This window comes from Podarcis melisellensis (genome assembly GCF_964234715.1).
Source record: "Podarcis melisellensis genome assembly, chromosome: 5".
Taxonomy (NCBI): domain Eukaryota; kingdom Metazoa; phylum Chordata; class Lepidosauria; order Squamata; family Lacertidae; genus Podarcis; species Podarcis melisellensis.
Window position 1 is genome coordinate 44,018,702 of NC_138537.1, and position 25,395 is coordinate 44,044,096.

The 25,395-nt window shown below is 41.4% G+C and overlaps 1 protein-coding gene across 2 annotated transcripts in view; it reads left to right on the forward strand.

Annotated features, from left to right (window-relative positions):
* The first annotated feature begins 8,203 nt into the window (after positions 1-8,203).
* Positions 8,204-25,395, forward strand: part of SUFU (SUFU negative regulator of hedgehog signaling) — a 68,744-nt gene continuing 51,552 nt past the window's right edge. For both annotated transcript variants that reach the window (XM_081911599.1, XM_081911600.1), the window contains exons 1-3: positions 8,204-8,523; positions 14,985-15,119; positions 23,248-23,384. In XM_081911599.1, coding sequence (XP_081767725.1) covers positions 8,357-8,523; positions 14,985-15,119; positions 23,248-23,384 — 439 coding nt within the window. In that variant the 5' untranslated portion in view covers positions 8,204-8,356. The remainder of the gene's footprint in view (positions 8,524-14,984; positions 15,120-23,247; positions 23,385-25,395) is intronic.

Below are 25,395 nucleotides of genomic sequence, written 5' to 3' on the forward strand. Positions count from 1 at the left end.
TTTAAGGTAGCTGCGCGATTGTGCCTTGGCGCGTCCACTCGCAAACAGAACAGAGCAGCCAAGAGAGGAGTTCATCCTTAAAAAATAAAAAAGTTCTGCATTTAAATATTGTTCTATCTTGTTAAAACTATAGTCCTGACGATTCAAATGCCAATGAAAATGTAGTGCATTACATATACTGCAGAGGTGCGGATAGGAGAGCTTGGCTTTCAACATCCGTGCAATGAAGATCCTTCTGAACACGGCAGGTTAGAGTCCGGCTACAGCGGATAATTCTTTATAGCCCCGTTAGGTTGGTTGGCCATCCGTCTGTCTCGGGAGACAAGGGAAGAGTTGTATTATATGTCTTTCTGTCTACTGCGAATTCAGAATATTGCAAGATAGCATATAACCCCATTTCATGTTACACCCAGTATTGTTATCCCAAGTTGGAGGTAGCCTAAGTCACAAAGTAAAATCATAGTTTTCATCATTTAACAAAGTGTGATTCGAACCCGGAAGTTGAAGGGATCCGTCTGCTAATCATTTTATATCCCTAACGTGATGCTTCTGTTACTCTTCCGAAAGTGTACTTGCACTGGGCCGGAAGGCTTTTCTTCGCGGTGGATTGTGGGAACTGTAGTTCCATTGTGTGAGAGCCTTACAGCGTGAGTTCTTTGTGCAATCCACCCAATGCACGTATCATTGCCGTGCTCCTTTCTTCTGCGTTGCTTGGCTGACCTTTATAAACTTGGACTGTGCCAATTTCTAGTATTGAATATGTTTGATTTCTAGCCTATCTCTCACCTCCCTGAACACGCTGTCAAATATATTTTTCATAATCTCAAATTCTAGATCTGTAACATTTTGAATAATAAAATTCTATTATGACAATCTCGACGGTTTGAACATCCTGCCCTCCCAAAGCAACCATGTAGTCTTTCTCCCCACAATCACCCCACCCAATTTTGGAAGGGGTATAATGGATTCTCCCGCTAAAGCTCATATTTATGGCAATACTTTTCTGTTGCGGGAGTGGGGGAATACCAGTTTTGAAACCATCTGCTTCTCTACAAAATGTGAGAAGCTGGATGATGTGAGGAAAATAAAAACTATTAGAAATATGTGACTTTAAGTTAATAGAGGGGAAAGCATTCAGGAAGAACCAGCAATTTGGAATACAGTGGTACCTTGGGTTACAGACGCTTCAGGTTACAGACTCTGCTAACCCAGAAATAGTACCTCGGGTTAAGAAACTTTGCTTCAGGATGAGAACAGAAATTGAGCGACGGTGGCACAGCGGCAATGGGAGACCCCATTAGCTAAAGTGGTACCTCAGGTTAAGAACAGTTTCAGGTTAAGAATGGACCTCCAGAACGAATTAAGTTCTCAGGTTAAGTACTTAATTTGTGAAGCGTCTGTAAACTGAAGCGTATGTAACCCGAGGTACCACTGTACTGGATTCAAACTGTTGTGGGGCGGATAGTATCACAACCAAGAAAAGTATTCTCTGGCTATACCAGGCATGTTGGATTCATGGAATCCTCTTGGAAGATTGCCAACTTGCATTGACAATCAATGATTCAATAGACTTTCCAATTTAGATGAATTTTTGTGCAAATTAATGTCACAAAACATTTGTTAACAGACCAATAGCCATAATAATTAGTGTACACTGAAATTAAAATACTTCAAATATGCAATCCAACTAGTGTGATTTATGAATATGTATTTTGAAGATATCAAATTAACATTTTTAAGGTTGCTGGTCCCACTTTCTTGGGATTAAATTGCACTGAACACAGTACAGCACAGTAAAAAAAGCTTAGTATCGCTCTGTACATCAGCAAGATCAACAAAAATCATATACACACATTTCAGTCCAGGTCTTCCACCTCTTACAATACCTTCCTTTGTATGTTTATGTAAGTCCCTTTGTGATCAAGTTCTAGGGGTAAGTGTCTTTAGGACTTTAGCCTAAGAAAACACCAAGTGTGCGCATTTGTCCTTTTCCCAGTCTTTTTTCCTGTCAGATCATAGGCAAAGATCAAACCTAGATAGTTTTGTATTCTCTGTACAGTGGTACCTCGGGTTACATACGCTTCAGGTTACAGATGCTTCAGGTTACAGACTCCGCTAACCCAGAAATATTACCTCGGGTTAAAAACTTTGCTTCAGGATGAGAACAGAAATTGTGCTCTGGCGGTGCGGCGCAGCAGGAGGCCCCATTAGCTAAAGTGGTACCGCAGGTTAAGAACAGTTTCAGGTTAAGAACGGACCTCCAGAACGAATTAAGTTCTTAACCCAAGGTACCACTGTATTGTATAGTACCCCCGAAGGAGGATTTATATTCAAAGCATATTGGGCTCAGTAAAATATTCCTGTGCTCCTGCAGGTGCCCCCCCCCCACAATTACCCAGGGTGGGGCTTGAACCACTGTCTTGTGTGTCCAATTGCCTTGCCATTTCCTGCTGTGCTGCCGGCCTGCTGTTAAATTAATTGTTCTTATTTGTGCATGTGATCAACTTCATCCCTATCCCCAGCAAAATGCTGATTTCCCTCAGGAAGCCAATAATATAAACATGTAAGGTGCAGTTTTATGAGCTATTATCCCGACAACAGGAGGAAAGCCATTCTCATGGGAAGCCTATTGCCTTCTCCAAACAAACCTCCACCCGTGGAAGCTTTTGCAAAGGAAGGCACCATGGCCTTTTTCAGCTGCTGGCTTGGTGTTGTATTCAGAGAAAATGGGTAGAATGACATTGTGGGATCATTCAGCTCTCATTGTGAGTTGGCTGGTGTCTTACTTATGACTTCATTAGCCCTGGCAAAGGGGCCACTCATCCTACTGAAACTACAGTACCCTTCCCCAACCTGCTGCCCTCCATATATTGTGGATTACAGCTCCCATCATCCCCAACCAGCTTGGAAAATGGTCAGGGATGATGGGAATTGTATTCCAAAATTTCCGGAGAGCACTAGATTGGAGAAGAAAGATAAATTATCTGATGATTTCTCCTGAAAGATGAAGAGCTCATTCAGATCCCTCCACATTGGAACAATGAATGCTAGAAATGTGCTCCTCATCCTTCAGGACTCACATTGTCCCTACTCTGGGGCTGTAAGGTTGCTGCTGAGAAACTGAGATAGTTCCATAAATGCTACACAGCATTGGTATGATGGGGACCTCTCCAAGCAATGTTTTACAATTGCATGGCTGTTACTCATTTGCTGGCTGGGATATTAGTGCCTTTCCCAGTGGTTCCCAGTTAGGGGTCCACGGAATGCACCCAAGGGAGTTGTGGCTCCATCCTTTGCCTCACCCTCAACTATTTTTTTTTGTCATTTTTGCATAGTAATATCACAAATTGAATGGTCTGTTTTTTTTAGTATACCTAAAATCCTTTGCTTATTAGGGGCTACCCCACATTTTGTTTTTTAAAAAATTGCTTTGCAGAGGTAGCTACCATGGAGTTATAAAATTTACAAAACTAGGGGGTCTGTGGCATGGCTTTTAAAAAATAGGGGGTCCTCAGTAATTAGATAATTGGGAACCACTGCTCTAGGTTGCACTTCTGTTGTGGGAATGCTGCACTTTTCAAGCACTCAAGACTATAATATTTTGTTTCTGGGAACAAGTGATTTTGCTCCTCTTCTGTTCCTGCAGCTCAGCTATAGATCCAGAAGCATTTCAGGGAAACTGCTTGATAAAATTGCCCCCCCTTATGGAAATCCTATCCAGAATAGGTCATAAAGCCATCATCTATAGACGATGGAGACATTGGGATGGGACGCGGGTGCTGCTGTGGGTTAAACTACAAAACCTAGGGCTTGCTGATCTGGAGGTCAGCGGTTCGAATCCCTCTGACGGGGTGAGCTCCCGTTGCTCGGTCCCTGCTCCTGCCAACCTAGCAGTTCAAAAGCATGTCAAAGTGCAAGTAGATAAATAGGTACCACTCTGGTGGGAAGGTAAACGGCATTTCCGTGTGCTGCTCTGGTTCGCCAGAAGCAGCTTAGTCATGCTAGCCACATGACCCGGAAAAACTGTCTGTGGACAAACGTAGGCTCCCTCTGCTAGTAAAGCTAGATGAGCACTGCAACCCCAGAGTCATCCGCGACTGGACCTAATGGTCGGGGTCCCTTTACCTTTACCTTTATAGATGATGGAAGGTGGGAACGGCTAAACTCCACTGATAGTGATGGAAACCCAATTGCTTCCCTCTCCTGTGTTCATCATTATGTCTCTGGATGGATACATCTTGAATTAGTTTGCTTCTTTTCAGTCCTCAACTGCAGTCACACTGTGTAATTACTGAGACCGCAGAATCTGATTCAGAGAAAAAGGATAATAGCTGGTTATCAGCATACTGATGTCATTGAAATCCATCCAATCTTGTCTACTGACCTTATATAAGAAAGGTTCACACATTGGAAGACACAAGATTTGCCCACCTTGGAAGAATGGCAGATGCAAGTGATGGACTATATGGAGTTGGCAGAAATGACTGGCAGAATCCGAGACCTGGGAGAAGAATCAGTGGAAGAGGACTGGAAGAAGTTTAAAGACTATCTGCAGAAACACTGCAAAGTTTATGAATGTTAAAATAATGTTGGATTTGGAAATAATAAGGCATTAGTGACATAGCTTAAAAAGTATGCAAAATGTAATAGAAAAGGAGGAAAGATTAAAGTGATATGTCGAAAGTAAATAATATTATAAAGGTGATTAAGTACGAGGAGAAAAGATTGGTGACATAATAGAATGAACTTAATAATTAGAAATGAGATCTGAAAGAGGGTAAGGATTTGCTGTATCTGATTGGGTAAAGAGGAACACAAAAAAGGGAGGCGTGAGGAAGTCAAGAAAGGAAGTTAATTAAGTATGATCGAAAAAGTTGGAGTTTTTATGTTTTTGTACTTGGTTGGGTGGAATTTTTCTTTACTGTATTTTATATTTTTGTGTTTTGATCTGTTCTATGTGTTACTTTTGATTATGCTTTATTTCTTTTTACATTTTTTCTACTTCTGTGGTGGTTATGTACTTTTATTTTTTGTAAAACCTAATAAATATATTTTTTTTAAAAAAGAAAGGTTCACACAAACCCTCTCATGTGTTAAATACATGCATGGTATGAAGGTAGTGGGACTATGAGCTAGCCAATTAGGCTATCCCCTTATGTGGAGGACCTCTAAACACATGTAGGGCTCCTTCCGGTAGTTTTCTAATTTGTGGCTGTGGTGGGGCTAAGCTACATAGTCCTTAGTATGCTTTAAACATGCCAGGTTTGTCTGCCCCCTATGACAGATACTGAGCAGTAGGGTACAGCGAGTGGGTGACAACAGAACAGAAACATGCAGGACACTACAGAAAATATCCCAGGAGGTCACTGATCCCAGGAGGTTCATCACTACATTTCATGCACAAAATGAGAGCAAAACCTCTCTTATGAATGCATGTGTGTCATAATCTAGGTGTGTTACCAAAAAGACAGGGGCAGTACTGTTGTCTATTTGAGAGGTATAAATATACTGGTTTCTAACTGCCTTGCTATTTATTTGCTAAGGGTTTGCTTGCATGCTTGAAAGGTGATGTGTACATTGCCTTGGGGGGTGGAAACAATGATCAGAAACCCAGTAACTAAGGCACTAATCCTATGCACACTTAGACTATAATGCTATGCATACCTTCCAGGGAGTGATACCTCATCTATCAGCTAAAGAAAGACCAATTCTAGAGATTTGCTTCCCCTGCTCCCTGTCAACAAGAGTGCATGAGAAGTTTGCAATTGGGTTGCCTTTTCCCTCTTCCCTGCCAATCTCTTTCATTTTTGTGCTGTGACTTCTTTTAGATTGTAAGCCCGAGGGTGGGGATTGTCTTATTTTTTATTGCTCAATGTTGCCCTTGGAGCTTTGTTTGGCTGAAGAGCAGGGTAAAAACACATTTTTTAAAAATCCCTGTTGTACTTAGTTGAATTTACTTCTGAGTAGACATGCATAGAATTGCACTGCAAGAGCTGTGCAATAAGCGCTAGGAATAAGCACTTTTGAACTGACTTATCACTAGACACACATTGTATTGAGCTCTCATGCTGCAATGCTGTGCACAGTTATAGGGAAGTAAGTCCCATTGGTCTCAATAGGACTTTATTCAGAGCAAACATGCACAGGATTGGGGGTGCTTCCAAATCAGCTGCCGCTCTTCGTTAAGGAAGTTTCCAATGGACACATTGGAGAAACCTTTTCAGTCAAGCACCACATTCCCTGGGGTGGAGTGGTTACACATGCCAGTGTGGGGCAGGGCCAGAAGCAAAAGTGGGGTGGGGGCAACAAATTAAAATGTTACCTTTGTACAGTGGGCTGGCAAGAAGCATCAGTGTTCAAAACACATTCCAGCCAGGCAAAAACACAGTGCAAAACAGAGCCTGTGAGGGGTGTGGTCTGGGGAGAGGATGTTGCCAGAGGAAAGTTCCAAGGGTCTGATAGAGAAGCCTGGAAGACCACATTTGGCCCCCAGATGTTCCTCACCTCTGCCTTAGTGTTATCCTTTTCCTTTTCAAAAGAGGCATTACAATAATATTTCAGGCGTCTGAGATACCTCTTCACTTTGGCATGTGTTCCCTTTGGTATGCGTTTCCCATTAGTGCCATTTTAGCAGTGTTTACATGCACACCAAAATACTTTTTCACCTCTTTTTTTCTAATTTGTAAAACAAATTAATGCAATGAAACTTTTTTAAAAAGCATTTGGGTGCATATTTTAAAAATTGACCCTAAAATGCCATGCTTAGGTACCTTGTTACTCTTCCACCAATATGGCCATACTATGTCCCTCAGTGTGGCTGAAACATAACACAACATATACATTTATGTTATTCTCGATGAAATACGGAAAATCATTTGCAATCTCAGATGCAACTCACAAAGAGAAACTACCAATCAACACTAAAAGCTTGCAATCTGGAATTATGATGTCAATAAGCCCTATCTTTTGCAGGAGTAGAATCGAAGATGTACAATGTGACTAGAGTTTACAGAGAATTATATAGATGCTAGTTGAAGTTTTGGAGAAGTGTGTCACCAAAAGTTTGATGATACATGGCTGCTCTATTTCTCTCTGACATCTGAGTTGGGAGAGGCTGAATACAGTCCAGAACACTTGCCTGGATGAAGTTGTGGAATGGATGAAGGCTAATAAACTGAGCTTCAACCTTGGGAAGAGGGAGACACCTCAGGATATTGGACACTTGCCTTTTCTGGATTGGGTTGTTGTGCAGCAGAAAGAAAAGGTTTTGTGGGGTGCTCCTGGATCCATCTTTGTGTCAACTACAGCCATTCTTGGTCAGGGATAGCTTAACTGCAGCAATTGGTAATTCAGGACTTGATTACTGGAGTACACTGCATGTGGGATTATCCTTGTGCCTGGTCCAAAAGCTCCAGCTGGTGCAAAATTCTGTGGCTAGACTCTTGATGGGGACAGACTAACTTCGGCACATAATACTGGTGCTTAAAAGCTTGCACTGGCTGCTCATATATTACTGGGTCAGGTTCAAGGTTGATGTATTTACAAGTCCCTTAGCAACTTTGGTCCATGATATCTTAAAGACCACCAGATCCCTTATATCCCAGCCCAAATCTCATAAGTACTGTTTCATTGAGCGTTGCTGTCCCAAGCCTGTGTTGTGTTTTCTTCTTTTGGTTTCTATGATGAATTTTAATTGTTCTTATTCATCCTAATTTTATGTACGCTGCTTAGAAATTCTGACAATGAAGCAGTATACAAACACGTGAAATAAATAAAATAGAGAAGCATGTATTTGAAGGCTCAATTAATTTAAATCATTTTTAAGAGACAGATGGCTTGATTCTAAAGTTACTGTGTCATACTAGAGTGATAAAAAAATAAACCTGGATTCAAATCCCACTCATCCTGGATGATACTGGGGGCTTCAGACCAAGAGGAGCCCACACCGCAACACCCTTCTCCCAATTTTTGCCACAAAACCCTGCTTTCCCACCGCCTGGCTGAGCTTGAAGCTCGGGCGACTCTTCCTCCCCCCTCAGCCCTCCCTCTTCCTCCGGGCAGAAAGGCGTCTTGCATTGGCAGCTGTGCGTCGCTAGGTGTCAGGGTTGTGCCTCAGGAAGGGGTTAACGCGGCGTCGGCCCTTAGGTTTAGGATTGGCGAAGTCGCCTGCCTGTCAAGGCGGGAGGAGGCGGGACGCCGCCGCTCGGGGCCGGGGTCGCGAAGAGAGTTGGGAGCGACCATTTGGGCTGTGCATGCGGGGCAGGGCTGCCGTCCTTCGCTCGGCCCTTCCGGTGCCCCGCGGGGTGCGCAGCTCCCGCGCGCCCTCTCTTCCTGTCCCCGCTTTGCAGGCTCTTCCATGGAGACCGCCGCCCCCGCTCCCCCCGGCCCCGCGACGGCGGCGGCGGCGGCGGCCCCCTTCCCTCCGCTCTTCCCCCCGGGGCTGCACGGCATCTACGGCGAGTGCCGGCGCCTGTACCCGGAGCAGCCCAACCCGCTGCAGGTCACCGCCATCATCAAGTACTGGTGAGGAGGGGGAGGAAGGAGCCGCTGTGGGGGGCGAGGGGCTCCCAGGGTGGGAGGGAGGGAGGCCTTGGGGGTCCCTGAAGGAGGTCCAGGGCCTGGGGCAGTTTCTACGGGAGAGGCTGCTGCTTGTATGCTGTGGGGTCGGCATTGGCTGTGGGGATGAGGGGCAGCGGGTGGGCGAAGAAGCCCCGGGAGGTAGCTAGGCTCCCTGAAACGGCGGGGGGGGGGCGGTATCTGAGGCAGGACTTGGCGACGGAGGTCGAGTGGGTTTGGGGGGGAGGGTCCCTGGGAAGGCCCGGAGGGGCTTTGTGGTGGGAGAGTTTGGGGGTTTCCCGGATGCCCTGGGCCTTTTCGCCTCGGAGGTGCCTGGTTTTAGTTCGGGGAGTTGGTAGGTGAGGGGCTGAGGCGGGAGGAGGTAGGTAGGTGAGCAGCAGCTCGGAGGTGGAGGGAGGGCGGCATCTCTCTGAGGGGGGGGGGGTCAGCCTCTTGGCCAGAGTCCTCGACCCTCACAGGATGTGCAGATTTAGGCCTCAGTTGGAATAGGGAGTTTTAAGAGGGGGCCGTTTTCTTTGCAGAGCTTCCTTCATTGATCTGGGCACAGTGCTGTGAAGAGGTGAGGGTGGAGGCGGCGTTGATATGAGAAGTGGGTTTTGCTAGGGAGCAGGCCGGTGAAACCTTGACCTGTGTGTGAGGTGGGTTGAGAGAGCAGCCATTCTTAAACTTTGGTATAAGTAGTCCCCTTATCAAGGATGGTGAGATACCGCTCCACCATGAGTAATACACTAGCTAGAGGACTTAGCTGAAGGTACTTTCCTTTTATTGAGGTAGAATAAAGTACTGAGTGGTGTTCCACTTGCTGCTTGCAAGTTTTGCAAAAGTGGGTGCATAGACTTAAGGAAGCCTCTCTATAGTGCACTTGTTATTAAAACTGCTTTATGACATTCTTGTGCAATACTTTTTGCAGAAGTGTGTTCTTTTCCCTCTGTTTTTATTTTTTCTCTCTACCTTCCTTCATCTTTCCTTCTCTCTAATTTTGTGTGCCTCTATAGTTAAATATATGCACGTGCTCTCTTTGATCTTCAGACAGGCAAAGACTTATTGTGCCTGCCCTGAATAATTGCATGCAACTGTTTACACAAGGACTCTGTACAATTTACATGAATTGCTTCACCTGTGCTGATACTTAATGTGTACATGTTCATTTGTTAGTGTGGCCCAATGCTGCATGTCCATCTCATGTGCACATCTCTTATATACATCTCTTATACACTTACATGCTATGTCTTTAAAGCACATTCAAAGCACATTTCTCTCATGGAATTCTGGGCACAAATGGGAGGATCTATTCACAAATATAAGTGATACCCATCATACCCATATTCAGGACAGGAAACTTAGTTAGACAGTAGTTAGCTTAAACTGGTTTAATATAGTAATGTGTGCATTACCTTTCCCAATAAAATTATCTGGCTATTTATGTTTAGTGATGCCAGAATATTTTGTGCGGTGTTGTCTTTAACTACTTTCTATGAATCTTGCTAATTCTTACTGGATGCAGTTTTACCGCAGGCTGTTGGCATGTGATGTAGCAATGAGTTCCATAGATTGGGTGTGACAAATCTGTTGAAATTTTCAATAAGCTAAAAAAATAATAATTCTGCATAGGCATATATAGGATTTCACTGTGTTTCCATAAAATAAAATGCAAACTAGGGACTGCAATAATCTTACGTTGGTGAGAGTCAGGATAATTCTGCTTGTAGCAGAGCCATATGTAGATTAAAAAACAAACTCCACCTATTTCAAGTAGTGTTGCCTTAGCTACTTTGATTTGGAGTGGTATTTTTATCTCCTTCAGTAACCCTACATAGCTCAGAGCTGCTCTTCCTCAATGAGAAATAGCAAGCACTAGGAGGTAGTCTGAAATGTCTGTTTGCCAAAGAATAGTTGTGAGACAAGCATTTGACCCAGACAATGCTGTTCAAAACTTATTTGGAATGCTCATCTTCTTTAGCCTCCCAATGGCACATCTCTTTGGATGCTTGCACAGAGCTATTTTGTTATTTTGTGTGTCTGAGAAGCTCTTCTGTAAAGTTGTCTCTCCTCTTCATAACCACTTTCTTTGCCTATATAGAAATTGAAAATGCTGAAATAGCTGGTGTCATGGGCATGCTGTATGCCCTCTGCCCCATCATCCAGTTGGAAATTAGCTTATGCTTTGGTTTGGGGTGGGAGTTGTAGCTTTGTGTCACACTGCAAGCATTGAAGTTGCTTTGGCTGTTCTTTCTCGACGTGCATCTTTAAAGAAATCAGTTTCAAAAAGGAATGAAGCCTGCAGGTTGTATGTATCTTCTTGTGTCACTTCACTTGTTGGAAAATTCCTATGCAGAAAGCACTTTCAGTTGATGTATGTTTGCTGAGAAGCTATAATTTGCTTGCTGCTCCCAATCATGTCTACAGAGGGTGGGAACTGATCATAGAATTGTATGGGATTAGAAGGGACTCCAAGGGTAATCTAGTTCAACCCCCTTCATTGCAGGAATCTCAACTAAATGGATGGATGGATGGGGAAACTCTGTATGCCAGCCATTAACTGTAACTATCTAGATCAGGGTGGCCCAACTTTTAATGCCAAGTGAGCCACAAGGGTACTTTGACACAGAGCCCGCAGGCTGCACACTGCCTTGTCATGCACCAGTGGGGGAGGGAAGTGAAGCCAAAATTTGAGGGGACACCCCCACCAAGCTCTCATGCTGCCTTCCCAAAGACTAAGTTGAGGAGGAGGCATGAGCCTCTGGTAGGGTCCTAGAGCCCTCACACCTCCGTCCCAAAGCACAATGCCTCACTTACCCGGCTTTGGGAAGGCAGCACAAGGGGTGTGGGTGTGTGTCAAATTCATACAGCAATCAGGCCACAGATTGTACCACCTTGCTCTAGATTAGGGTTTCTCAACTTGTGGATACCCAGATGTTGTTGGACTGCAACTCCCATCATCCCTAGCTAGCAAGGCCAGAGCTCAGGGATGATGGGAGTTGTAGTCCAACAACATCTGGGGACCCACAGGTTGAGAACCACTGCTCTAGATGAAGGTTGCATATGAAGCATCTTTATAGCTCAGTCAGTAGAGCATGAGACTGTTAATCTCAGGGTTGTGGGTTTGAGCCCCATATTGGGTGAAAGACTCGTGCATTGCAGTGGTTGGGGTTGATGACGCTCATGGTCCCTTCCAACTTTACAATTCTGTGATGTTCTGATGGGATGCTAACGCCCAGAACACAGGGATAATGTTTAGGCGATCTCTGTGTTAGGCTCATTTATCTTTTACAAAGAAGTTCATGAAACAAGTCATCATTTGAGCCATAGTCCATGACTGAATTTGTCAAATATTGGGAAACCATTTAAAAAAGAACTGGAGAAGAAATTTGAATGACTCAGTTGGTGGCCATGAAGAACCGTGCATCTTTGTCCATTCACACATACCGTAAACATGCTGCCTGTGGACTCCTAAGGTTATCATTTACTTAAAGGAAGAAAGAACTAAAAGAATGTGTGGCACCTTAAAAGCTAAGATTTCAGTCCTGACAATACCTACTCAGAAGTAAGTCCTGTTGTATTCAGAGGGACTTATCACAGATAAGTGGGGTTAGGATTGCAGCCTAACACATTTTATTATGGCACCAGTTTTCATGGACTATATTTTGCCTATTTTTCCTTCCTCTGTGACAATTGAGGCAGCTAAATGATAAGCTAAGCAAGGTAACTTGCTGCCTCTATTCTTTTTTCTTCTGGCTGGTCCATCTGGCAACAGTTACTTATGTCAGTTCCTTCCAGCCAAACTTGCAAGTCTTACCTGATCCATGTGTAGCACTTCCCACATTTCTAGTTTAAGTACCTCTGGGCTCTTTGGGGAGGTAGGGTGGGATATAATATGTATGTATAGATAGATGTCGCTGCAAAACATAGCATGCTGTGATATTGGGGGCCTGCAGCCCTTGCTGGTAGAGAAGGTGGTGAGGACAGTCTACCTTCTTCTGCATGCAAGGCAGCCTGTTCTAATGGTCTTTCTGAAGGAGGAGGGGTCTAGTCTGAGCTGGTGAACCAGCAGAAGCTGGGAAAGACTGTAAAGAGTATACTAAACATTGTATTATAGCCTTTTTCTTAGAAAGCTCTAGGCAAAAGCAAAATGAAAATATTTTCAAGAACAGTGGCCGGTGAATGCTCAAATAACATTCCCATTACTTTAGACAGTAGAGTAGAATTATTTAAAAAAAAATATGTTCCTACCAGTTTTTGCTGTTACCAGTGGAATGAAGCATAGCTTTATTATTTATTTAATTTATAACATTCATATACCACTTGATTTTAAAAAGCCTCACAGTGGTTTACAAAAAGATAAAACAATATAATCAAGAAAAATGTAGAACCATACTTAAAAACATACAAGAATTAAAATACTAAAACAAATTAAAATTACTTCGATCTATTACCAGTAATAGATGCTAGTTTCCCCTCATCTGTTCCCTTTCAAATGGAGATGCCATCTGAATATTTTATAGCATATAATCTAATACTTAAGCACTAAGGAGATTGCACTCTGCTTTTGGGTTGATTGAACAAACTGAGGACAGGTTTTCTTTTTTAAAGGGCTCTCTTCTCAGCTTTTTGTTTCTCAAAGTGGAACACAGCAATTCATGACTTAAACTTCAGTGTTTTTATGGAATAGTCTCCTAAAGTGTGTGCAAGGGTTATTTTTCATTAGTGAGAATGGTCTGATCAGCATACTCTGCTTTAGTTTCACACTCTCAAAAACAGTGCTGATTAAGCACTTTCCCAATGTTTTTAACACATTGAAGCTACATTGTGCTGCTTGCAAATATGGCCTTTGTCCCTGAGGCTAACGTTCTTTCTTCCAAATGAATCCTTTGGTAGAGGGAGTTTAGAAGCCTCACATCCTGTGTTAACCTTTGTGACTGTTCCAAAGAGAATTCTGAACAGTTATCCTGCTTATAATTGGGATTCATGAAAAAAAAATAGTGGTTAGACACAGCATGTAGCTGAAAATATTTTTTTACAGTACATAAAAAACAAAAGTAGGTGTGTTTGTGCATTAGAAATATTCTCCAAATTCCACAGTTGGGCAATAGCTTTATTACAACCAACCAAAATTTCACAAAATGGTAGCAAGCCTTCTTGTTCTCCAGAACGCCTCTTCATCAAGAAAGATGTTATTCAGAAGTGGGTGGGGGCAGCAGGCCTGTGCAGAGCTTGTCTGAGGCCTGGGGTGGGAGTCTTGTTAGATAAAGTTATAAACTCAAAAAAGCAGCTAGTCTCTAGTGGGGGGGGGCAACCAGCTTAGTCCTCTGAGCCCTGGGGCAAGGGTACCCTGCTGTCCCCCACCTTTGCATGAGCCTGGGTGGGGAGGGCTACATAACTACACCACCCAGCTTCTGCCCTAGCTAGATGAGCAATGGTGAATGCCGACAGGGATGCCAACAAGATTTCCCAGATGGTGAACTCTGTGTGGATTGGGTCCCCTGCATCCTGCCCCCACCCCCTTGCAGTAGATGCACCCATAGTCTGACACACATTTTCTTGCAGATTTTACGAAGGTGGTATGCCTGGCAACACTACTGATTCTAACTGCTTTCATGAGTATGAATAGTAGCGATTCAGTGTTTAATTGTTTGATTTAAAACAGCTTAATTGATTATTATAAGATGTCCTCAGCTAGGCAACTTTATTTTTAATTCACATTTCTGCATCTTCTTAGAAACAAAGTAGCAAAGTAGCAATGCCTCTTGCTTTATAACTGTTGGTTTTACCTATATGTAAATGTATGTAATCAGATGATGGTCCTAATAGCATTTTGTAGAGCTGAATATTCCACATTATTTCTTTCAGAGCAGAAAGCTTAGGTGGGAAATTATGTTATTCATTTCTGAAGACAATTCGGGCTTGCATTATGAGGTTGTTGTTTTTTTTAAAGTAATATTTTCTGTGGTTCTGTTTTGTGAACATTAATTGAGACAAATGACTTACTTTGGAGAAACACTTTAAATATATAGTAAATGTTTTTAAAAAAAACTTTCTGACCTTTCTATCTTGTATTGGAAGGGACTGGCTCTTGTATACAAATTTTCATTCTTACTGCTCCTTTTGAAAGAGAAGCATTTTGTCTTGTAAGACATGCAGTATATTTTCAGACTTGCCTTTAATTTAGTAAACAAAAATACTAAAATGTTATTTGGTGATAAAACAAAATATATGAGATGCTTTGAAGGCATGGGAACAACATCGATCTAGGACAACAACAGCAGGGCAAAGTTCTTGCCTGTGTGCCATGAGTTTTTTCAGAAGGATGTGGGTTTAATGATATTGAGTGTTGATAAATGCATTTGCTGAAAACCAGCCCCATCTCCAATACTGACCTGCAGCTTACTCTTGTCCTTTTTTTCAAATAGGTTAGGTGGACCTGATCCTCTGGACTACGTCAGTATGTACAGGAATTTGGGGAGTCCATCCCAGAATGTTCCTGAGCACTGGCACTATGTAAGCTTTGGATTGAGTGACTTGTATGGTGATAACAGAGTACATGAGTAAGTTTTTAATAATTCCCATTTACTGTGGATTGTGGCTTTCTGTAGTAGACAGAAATGTGATAGAAGCAGCATGCATGCACACATACAAAAAGTAGGTTTATGTGACAAAGATAGAATGGGACTGTCTTTTCCCAGGGCATTGTTGCTGGCCTGCAAGTACCAGATTTCAACAAAAGTTTAAAAAAATAGCTCCCGGAATTCAATATGAAATTGCTAAACTAAAATTTTATCAGCAAATTTTATTTTATTTGTTCAGGGTTTAAGAGAAAATCTCCCACTGTAGGTGTTAATTTAGCATAGCAAGGATAGGAAGGATTATAATATTGCCAATTACTGCCATTGTGCATAGTCACTTTGCTTACTTTTCCATGGAAATGTTAAAGTTCCTGTAACACTTTATGGCCTTTGGCATTGCTGTTTACAATTCTCTGCCATTTATACAGTACCTCTGTGTCTATCATGTTAGGTTCACACATCATAAAGTAGTATACAGTCCATGAGCACCAAAGGCATGCTTTTGTTTTTTGCAATGCAACAGACTGTCAGAGCTGCCCTTCTCAAGTTCATACCATATGTAATTGTTAAAACATGGCAGAACAACATGCAGATAGTTTCTGGGTGAAGATGTATGTTAGTTTTTACTAAGAAATTGTCTATACTTGTCTGTTCTTTCTTTTTCCCCATTTACAGAACGAGCATAATTTGATCCTGTGCTGTTTCAGGGTGAATTATGTTTGTATAAAAGTATTCCATGACTTGTATTTTAAACGTAAACATGTGTTTCCCCTATTTAATACTTTTAAAACAGCAGCTACAGCCATTTAAGGACAACTTTTCTCAAGCGTACACATACTAACATTTACAACTAGCTGCCCTGCCCCTGTCCCCTGTGTTGCTAGTGAGACCCAGTCCTGAAGACTTCCTCTATTTTCTGCAGCATAGACTGTCAGGGCAATGTTATTGGTCATACTCTGAGTAGACCCATTAAAATCAGTTCACTCAGCGTGCCTGCGGTGCTTATGGACTGTATACTACTTTAGGAAGTGTGAATCTAACATGAAATACCTTAAGTACATTGATTTCAGTGGATCTGTTTTGAATACAACTTAAATTGGTCTGCACTGAATATGGGTTGGTTACATACAACCTTTTAAACTCTAGCTTCATATCTGTTAACATTTTATTTAAATATGTAGTTGGTTAGGATATAGTGTACTATGTTTCATTTTGACCCTGTGACAGTGGGGGATTCAGATGAGTGGGTGCTGGGCTAACCTTAGGCTAGCCACAGAGAGGCCTGGTTATAGCAATCAGTGCAGTGGTGGCACAAGTTACTTGATCTGGAGTAAACTGCATTTCAGCCCATCCAGCACCCTGCAAGCCTCTAGGACACGGCCCCACAGGCATCTGGTTGGCTGTTGTGAGAACAGGATGCTGGAGAAAGAAAGGTTGTTTTCTGCTGCTCCAGAGAAGCGGACACGGAGCAATGGATCCAAACTACAAGAAAGAAGATTCCACCTAAACATTAGGAAGAACTTCCTGACAGTAAGAGCTGTTCGACAGTGGAATTTGCTGCCAAGGAGTGTGGTGGAGTCTCCTTCTTTGGAGGTCTTTAAGCAGAGGCTTGACAACCATATGTCAGGAGTGCTCTGATGGTGTTTCCTGCTTGGCAGGGGGTTGGACTCGATGGCCCTTGTGGTCTCTTCCAACTCTATGATTCTATGATTTTATGATTCTATAACTCCATAGGCCATTGGCCTGATCCAGCAGGCTCTGAGGTAATGCCTCTTCCCATATGGCACTAACTAGGCTTTGAGGTAGTCACAGAATCATAGAGTTGGAAGGGGAACCTGATTCAACTAAAGTATTTATGACAGAAGGCCATCCAACCTCTGCTTAAAAACCTCCAATGAAGGAGAATCCATCACTTTCCAAGGGAGTCTGTTCCACTGTTGAGTAGCTCTTACCATTAGAAAGTTCTTCCTGATGTTAAGTCTGAATCTCCTTTTTGTAACTTGAAGCCACTGGTTTAGGTTGGTAATATTTTCAGTTAATCAACTAATTTAATTCGTTACCCTGTTGCTAGCAACATAATGCGATTAGAATCAGCTCCTTGATGCTAAGTTTATGTGGAAAGGAAAGGGCCATGCCCACTAATCAGGGCAACACAGGCCCACAGTACTGTATTTTGAAATAAGCATGTCTAGCTTGGATTGAGGCCACTATTAATAATGGAATTGCAAACAGATGTAGCAAGTGAGGTGTGAATGTTAACTTTAATTTTATATTTTAATGATCCTGCAAAGGCTGAAATGTAGCCCACCCATGCCTCCTTGTTGACAGACTTACTTCTTAGTTAGAAGGGTGTGGTTTTCATATTCTGCTTAAATACTGGTTGTTTAAATCTAAATAAATAAATTTATTTAAAAGCACTGTAGTGACATGAATTATTCCTGATTTTTTGATGTCATTTTCATTCAAAAATACTAGGCAAAAGAACTTTATGTTGTAATGGCAAACATGACACCAGCTTTAAACGTCAACATCTTCAGTCAGTACATTTGTCAGGATGGAGTTTGCAACTGTGGAATTAATATTGTTGAAATTGGATTCTTAAGTATATCAGGAAGAGGCAATATCTTTAATTCTGATTCAGTTTAGGACTAAGGACAACTAACTTGCCCTTTTTGGTGTAGGATACCCGGAACACCCCTTTATCTTATTTTATCCCTTTATTTCATAAATTTTATACGCTGCTTGATTGTAAAAAAAAAAAAAAAGACCCATCCCTTGTGGTTTACAAAAAGATAAAACAAGAAAATCAAGAAAATATTACAACTCTACTTGTTGTCCAAACTATTTTACTCGTAGTAATTTAATTTTCTTTGAAAAGGAAGAAAATGAATGTCCCCATTTCATACACATTTGCTTAGGGCAATTTTATAAATCTTGAAACATTCAGCCACACACCTCAAATAGTATCCTGCCTCCCTCATTCACATCATCAAGGCACTTTTTCATACTTCCTGTTCTCTGTTGGTGGTAGACCTCCCTTGAAGCCATGGCCACCTTGTGGAATTTATTTTCTTGTGTGTGTTTGGCTTTAAAATGTCATTTGTTTAAGGTAGTTAATGTAAAAGACGGGCCACCTACAGAGAGGCTGCCTTGCACTGCTTAAACTCACACACAATCCCTGGAACTAAAACACATCCTTATTGTTAAATATTTTAAAGTTCAAGATTTTTTTTTTAACTGTGGAGGGAGACTTGTTTTATGTTTACAGCACAGTAGTTGAACTTACAAGGAAGGCTGCTTTTAATAAAAGGAATGTAACCAAGTTTGGCTCGGGGCAAAGCCGGTCTGCAGCATATCTTGCATGTTCTTCCTTGGAGAATAACCCTCTTTCCTTTCTAGTGTAAAATAGTTTCTCAGTGTACTGTGATAGTAGTTGTGGTGTGGGGGGCAGGGAGGACTGGCTCTTGAAGAACAGTAAAGCTAACAAATGTCCGAGTGCATTTTCTTTTAAGACATTAGCATGTTGGCACTTTTGTTAACTTCTGACTTGTGCATTCTAGGTTAGAACTGAGAATCCCAATTCCCCTTTCACTGAGTTCTTCAAGGTCTTTTGGAGATTTGGCTGCTGTGTGTGACCTGTGCTCTCACAAGCTAGTCCCCATTGCATCATTCCTCCTAACTATTTCTATCCTGCGTTGGGTGAATCCGAGCTGGATCCTGCTTGTTTTCTACATTGTTCAATATTCCGAGCCTCCAAAACTGCTAATTACCTGTTTTCTGATTAATTTGTGTCTGTTCATGGGCTCTGTAGGAATGGGAAAAATCCTGTTCCTTCTTGCAACAGGTCACTGAACTGACTAATTATAGCATTCTCTGTGAGGCCTAGGAAGGCAACATTACCAGATCTCTCTCTGTCTCCTTTGGCAAAGAACAGACATCAGCCAGATGAACTAAATGGAACTAATTGTTTTTATATATGTGAGTTACATACATTCCATAAAAACAATTCCAGTGTGGTTTGTATATTGTGTAATGTAAGACTAATTGAAAAAATATTAGAGATACTTATTAGTTTGGATACTGAAAAGTTGAATACTGTCTGATCTTGAACATTGTCCCCCAGGAATTGTAGTAAATGTGATATGGCACCAGTGTGTGTGAGCTCACAGGAGCAAGAGTTTTGCAAGGAAAATTATTCTTGCTTATTATAAACTGAAAAGCAAACTTAATCCTACAACAATTACACATGCTGTCTTCAGAGTCCTGACCTGTTAAGCCTTTATGAGGAGTTGCTAACAATATGGACTAGATGACCCTCAGGGTACCTTCCAACTCTGCAACTTATCTTCGGGTTGCCACAGGTATGGAGTGAGGGGTTTAACTCTTTCCTCCTCTTCCTTAGGAATTTCCATCTCCAAACATGTTAGTTGCATTTGGAATAAGTTTCACATTGGCACTAGTGACTGCATTTGCATGTCATACAAAGCTGCAGATGGCAAACTTTGCATGAGCTGATCTTGGTCACTTCACTCCTCTCCACTTGTGCTTGGGAGAAACAAACAGCGACCTCCTGACTTAGCATTGCTTCAAAACCAGGGATCAGCATAAACAAACCAGCGTTGACTTACCAATTGTGATTTGAGTAAAATAAACCATGCTATCTATTTTGCACATCACACTAAGCCAGGTATCATGGTTTGTTCCTCCCCATTCTGAGCAGGGGTGAACAAAGAAGCACTTTTGGCTTCTGCATGGTACAGTGGTACCTCGGGTTACATACGCTTCAGGTTACAGACTCTGCTAACCCAGAAATAGTACCTCGGGTTAAGAACTTTGCTTCAGGATGAGAACAGAAATCATGCTCCGGCGCCACGGTGGCAGCAGGAGGCCCCATTAGCTAAAGTGGTGCTTCAGGTTAAGAACAGTTTCAGGTTAAGAATGGACCTCTGGAACGAATTAAGTACTTAACCCAAGGTACTACTGTACATGCGAATGTGTCCTGTGCTTACATGTCTGGCACTGCTTCCCTCATTGACTAAGCACAATGAAAGTAAGCAGGGAACATGGTTCTTTCAGAATGATGAGCACAGTTGTCGCTGCCTCTTTTGTATTATATTTCTGGTTAGGGACTTGCCCTTTAAAAAAATGAAATAAAAACCAAAGGTAGGAATCCAGGCCATCTAACATGGTTGAAGTGAACACCAGGTGATATAGTTTTAAGGCTCTCTCCCCTGTTAACCTTAACCAGTTCGAAATCATTCTTCCCAAGTTTTTCTTTCACCTACATGGTTATCTGCATTTCTCACCCATAAATGAAAGAACAGCATGATAGGAGGGGTGGGCATGAAACTAGAAAAGGACCAGTGAAGAAAGAGTTGTGCAGTCTCTCCACTTCTTCCCTGCTTGCCCCCCTCCCCCCTTGGGCAGCATGGGGCATGCTGCTTTAGATTAAAATAAACAGCATCGAGAGAGAAAAATCTCATGTAATACGTAGTTTGAGTCCAAGAGAGCAAAAATAGTGCAAAGTAAATGTCTAAAGTTATTGGTTTCATGTAATTTGGCAGTGTGACAAGTCTAGCTTAATTTTCAGTTTTCATGTTCTAGCAACATATTGTGGTATTGGGACACACTAGCATGCAAAGTACTGCAGACATTACTAGCTGAATTGGGATTGGCTAATTGAAAAGGCTCCTGGCCTGTTTTAAAGCCTTCAGTGGTGTATATGTTGGCACTGTGTTAGCTTCTGAAAACAAAGTTCAAATTACACTGAAAATTGGCCTGAAGTGCTGTTTGTACTTTGCTCATTGGAATGGTGGCATAGTTACACATAAACAGTTACGTTCCGCCGCCCCCCCCCCCCGCCAGTGGTCATCTTCATAAATATGTTTACATGTAAGTACTCCTTGCTTTAAAGTAAATATGTAATATACTTTTTCCCCTGTCCAGTGAGAAAGAGTTACCTCATATCTTTCTTTCAATAATGTAGTCATTGTACATTGGAATGTGGGGGTAATTACCTACTAAAGTGAGAATGTATACATTTTGGCAAAAAGCTTTAACTTTGAATTAGAAGGCCTGAATCTTGGGGGGCCTGTTAATGCAAAGAGAGAAATCAAAAATTTGTAGAGATCAAAATTTGTGTTTTAAAAACAGATAGACACTTAGAGGAATGTCTCCATACCCACTTTTAGTTTCATTACCTATTTATGTCTAGCTATAGTGAACTAGAATCATGTGTTTTATAATACAAGGAGTAGTTGTGAACCCCCTAGATGCTGGAATGTGGGGGTGTATATAGTAAGGCTTTAAAAATATGTGGATGTTTAGATTGAAATAAGAACACATTCACCTTTCTGCCAAGGACTCAGATGTGCTGATGTGATTTCTACTGGCCAAGTTTGAAATAAACCGTAAGACATGAAAGTGCTATCACTTTAGCAGTAGTGAGTATAATGGAGAGGTTAAGCTTATTCCACCCATACATGTCTTTGCTGATTGCCTTCCATAGTTAGCTGCATATAATCTTATATATTACTTCTAAAACCATCTGACATTCTTACAAAAAAATTCAGATAACAATTCACAAATACAAAATAAAAGGCTATGTTCTGAAATACAGGTGTCACAGGACACTGAATAATCAGATTTCTTAATTTACAAAGATGGTAGTTAATTGCTATTCCCCCCCCCCCTCATATTTAATTGAAACAGTATTGCAGTCGGGGGATCCTTCTGGGTATAAAGTTGTATGGCTTCCACCTAATTATAAAGACAGGTGTCCCCCCACTTACATGCAAGTGCATATACGCGCGGTGCCAGGAAACCATCAAATTATTCAATTCATACCCAGAAATGGCAGGAGAGAGCTGGAGAGTGCTCATGGCTTGTGAGGAGACCACCCCCCAGAGCCCGAAGTGGACATCAGCAAAGGAAACCCTGAAGAGATTGGAGGTGCAGCGGGGCTTTGTTTATTTTGCTCAGCCTCCCCACCTAACAGCTGATGTGTCGGTCCCAGAGCCTCCTGCTAGTCTAGGGGTCAGCAAACTTTTTCAGTAGGGGGCCGGTGCACTGTCCCTCAGACCTTGTGAGGGGCCGAACTATATTTTTTGGGGGTGGGGAAATGAATGAATTCCTATTGTCCACAAATAACCCAGAGATGCATTTTAAATAAAAGGACACATTCTACTCCTGTAAAAACATGCTGATTCCCAGACCGTCCGTGGGCCAGATTTAGAAGGCGATTGGGCCGGTTCTGCCCCCTGGGCCTTAGTTTGCCTATCCATGTGCTAGTCCCATAGCTTCAATTCTAGTTGTGGATATTTTTACATACAGTATTTTTGGTTCATATTGGAGAGAGAGCAGCAGAGAGGACGTTAAAAAGGTGTTTAGAGGGTGCTCCCCACTTTATGCAATTTCACTTATGCACACGTAGGCCTGGAACGCAACCCCCATGGAGTTGCCTGTAAATCGGATGTCTAGCATCTTTCTTGCAGACTTCTGTAGTTGGTCGGTTTAGTCATTACAGCATCCTTCCACATTTTATTAATACCATTTATTCATTGATATTCCCAGTTGTTTCCAATGCTTTGTATATAACATTTGAGCAGCTTATGCTATATAACCAGCCACTTCTAAATGCTCCCTTTTAATTGTATCTTTTGTATAGGTTAATTAATAAAAATAATAATAGATGTATACTTATAGAGTGTCCCAGTTTATTTTCTGTATCATGGTAGTTGGCAACCCTGGAATGCAGGGCAAACATGTTTGGTAAATATAAACAGAATAGGAAATACAAAGGTGTGTGAGAGAAAAGTAGATGATCCATCCATACAATTCCATTCCTTGACTTGATTTTCATGATAATATTTTTAAAAAATAAATAAGATGTTAAAGTTGGGGAAGGCATTATAGCTCTTAGATCTGGGTAGGATCTGAGATAATTAACTCTTGGTCCTGAACAGATTTTGATGTCATTTTCTGAGATAAATTTGGGGGTTCTTTCTAATGTTTTCTCTTGCACCAGGAATGAAGGACATAGTGGCATCATAATTTCATCTGCTTATGATGCTTTATTGTTGTGAAACCTTTTGTCATTAACTTCATCCAGGTTTACTGGATCAGACGGACCAAGTGGTTTTGGATTTGAACTGACATTTCGACTTAAGCGTGAAACCGGGGAATCTGCACCACCGACATGGCCAGCAGAGTTGATGCAAGGCTTAGCCAGATACGTCTTCCAATCAGGTACTATTTATGTGGCTTGTTTTATGTCAAAAGGTTGGTGATATTTGAGTTTGTTCTTTTGTTTTTGTAGTATGCCTTTTATGAGGCACTCAGCTTTTATTCTGTTTACTTACAACTAATATGGTTGTGAATTTTTGCGTGACAGATCAAACAAATTCAAGTATTTATTTTGCTGGAAATAAATTGAATAAAGTGAGATACTGCCATTTATATATTTGAGCCTTTTGAGATTGTTTCATGATTTGTGGATAACAAATGCGGCATCCAAGTATGATTATTCTTAATTCCTTTGATGCAGACTTCAGTAGTCTATGTCCAATTACCTTCATAATCTAGGCTTTGATCTCTCTTCATTTCATCCTTTTTATATGGATTGGTCCATAGAGAACTTTAGAATATCAGATATAAATTTACAGATCAGCTTAAATCTTTAAATAACTGTGGTTGTTTTAATATATACAAATGTCATAAAAAGAATATTATTACAGGCTGATTAAAATCCTAAAAATTACAAGCAAATATGGTGCAAATATGAAATGTATTTTTGCTACATGTAAAATTACTGGAATAAAAACTGGGTTAATTTGATCTTGTCCTTTTTTGAAAAATTGAGCTTTTCTTTTGTTGAAATAAGCTAATCAGTCTATCTGTCTCATGAAGTTGTTTAATTTCACCATATGTGCCATATCCCAGATAATCAGTATCACAGTGTCTGTAGAGCTTATCCATTTTGGGCAAATCATTTTTGCTGCTGTCCATAAATGAACTGTCATTTCTCAGGCCTTAAGGTATGCAAATATTATTATCTCAGCATCTCTTAGGAGATCATAACTCAGTATGCTTGTTATTTCTTTTAACACATTTCCAAAAGGGCCTACTCATTAGACCTACTCATATTATATGAATAGGCGTGTGTAGCACATTTCTTTGGGGTGTGTAGCCAGGAATTTTTCTGTGTTTATTTCAACAAAGGAAGAAATGGAATAATAGGTAAAATAAAATCGCAAAGAAAAGATAAAGAGGCAGAAAGCTAACAAAGCAACCATGAAAGAACGGCCAAGAAGCCAAAACAGGACATTTTTTCATGCAGAGAAAAAGACTCATGTTGAGCTGACCAGAGGCAGGGCAGATCTAGCTGAGGGCAGCCAGTGGGAGCTGGCAAGTCAATCAGCCAATGGGGGAGAGGGAGAATGGAATTTAAGATCCAGATAGGGACTGTCTGAGAGAATGCAGGCAGAGATTGTCTGTGGGTTTGATAGGGACCTGGGATTGGAGATACGGACTTTCTGTCTGGGTGGGCGGAAGGGGTCTCTGACTATCTGAGTGGAATTAGAAAGGGTTGATGTCAGTGAGGACAGATAATGAATTGACTGTCAGTTAGAGATAGAGATTGTATGCGGACAGACAAGGTTCTATCTGCCTGGAGGGAAGGTCAAGACTCTAGAAGGGCTGGAAGTGTTTTATGGGGTAGTGTAAGGCAATAGTCATCCTAGAAAGAATTTATGTCTAGTGACAGGTTTAAATCATTTTTAAAAAAACAAACTTAAAAGCTCTGTTTGAACCAGTTTTGTACCTGTCAAAAGTAACCATTAATCTACAGTATAACATCTTGGAGTGTAAACAAAGTTCAAATTTTCTTCTAAAAGTGCCTTATCCTTATTTAGATGCTCTGAATGAGGGTTAAGTGTTTGCGGGCTCTCCTTCACCTAATTATAATATATTGCTGCTGGTAAATATAAACAATATCATGAACAGCGAATTGAAAAACTGCTGAGGAAATACAGGCAGAGATTTATCTAAAACACACCTACAGTAGTGGTCACATTACTGAGCTTAAGTGTGAAGGGTGTCTGTCACACCCTCCTCTTCCCATACTACTACTGCTGGAGCCAGTCAACCCAACATTGCTTCCAGAAAGGAACACAAGCAGAAGCTGTGGATCCATTCCAGCCTTTTTATTCTGCCTGTGTCTCTCTTTGTCTTTTAAAAAAATGGTTATAATGAACCTATA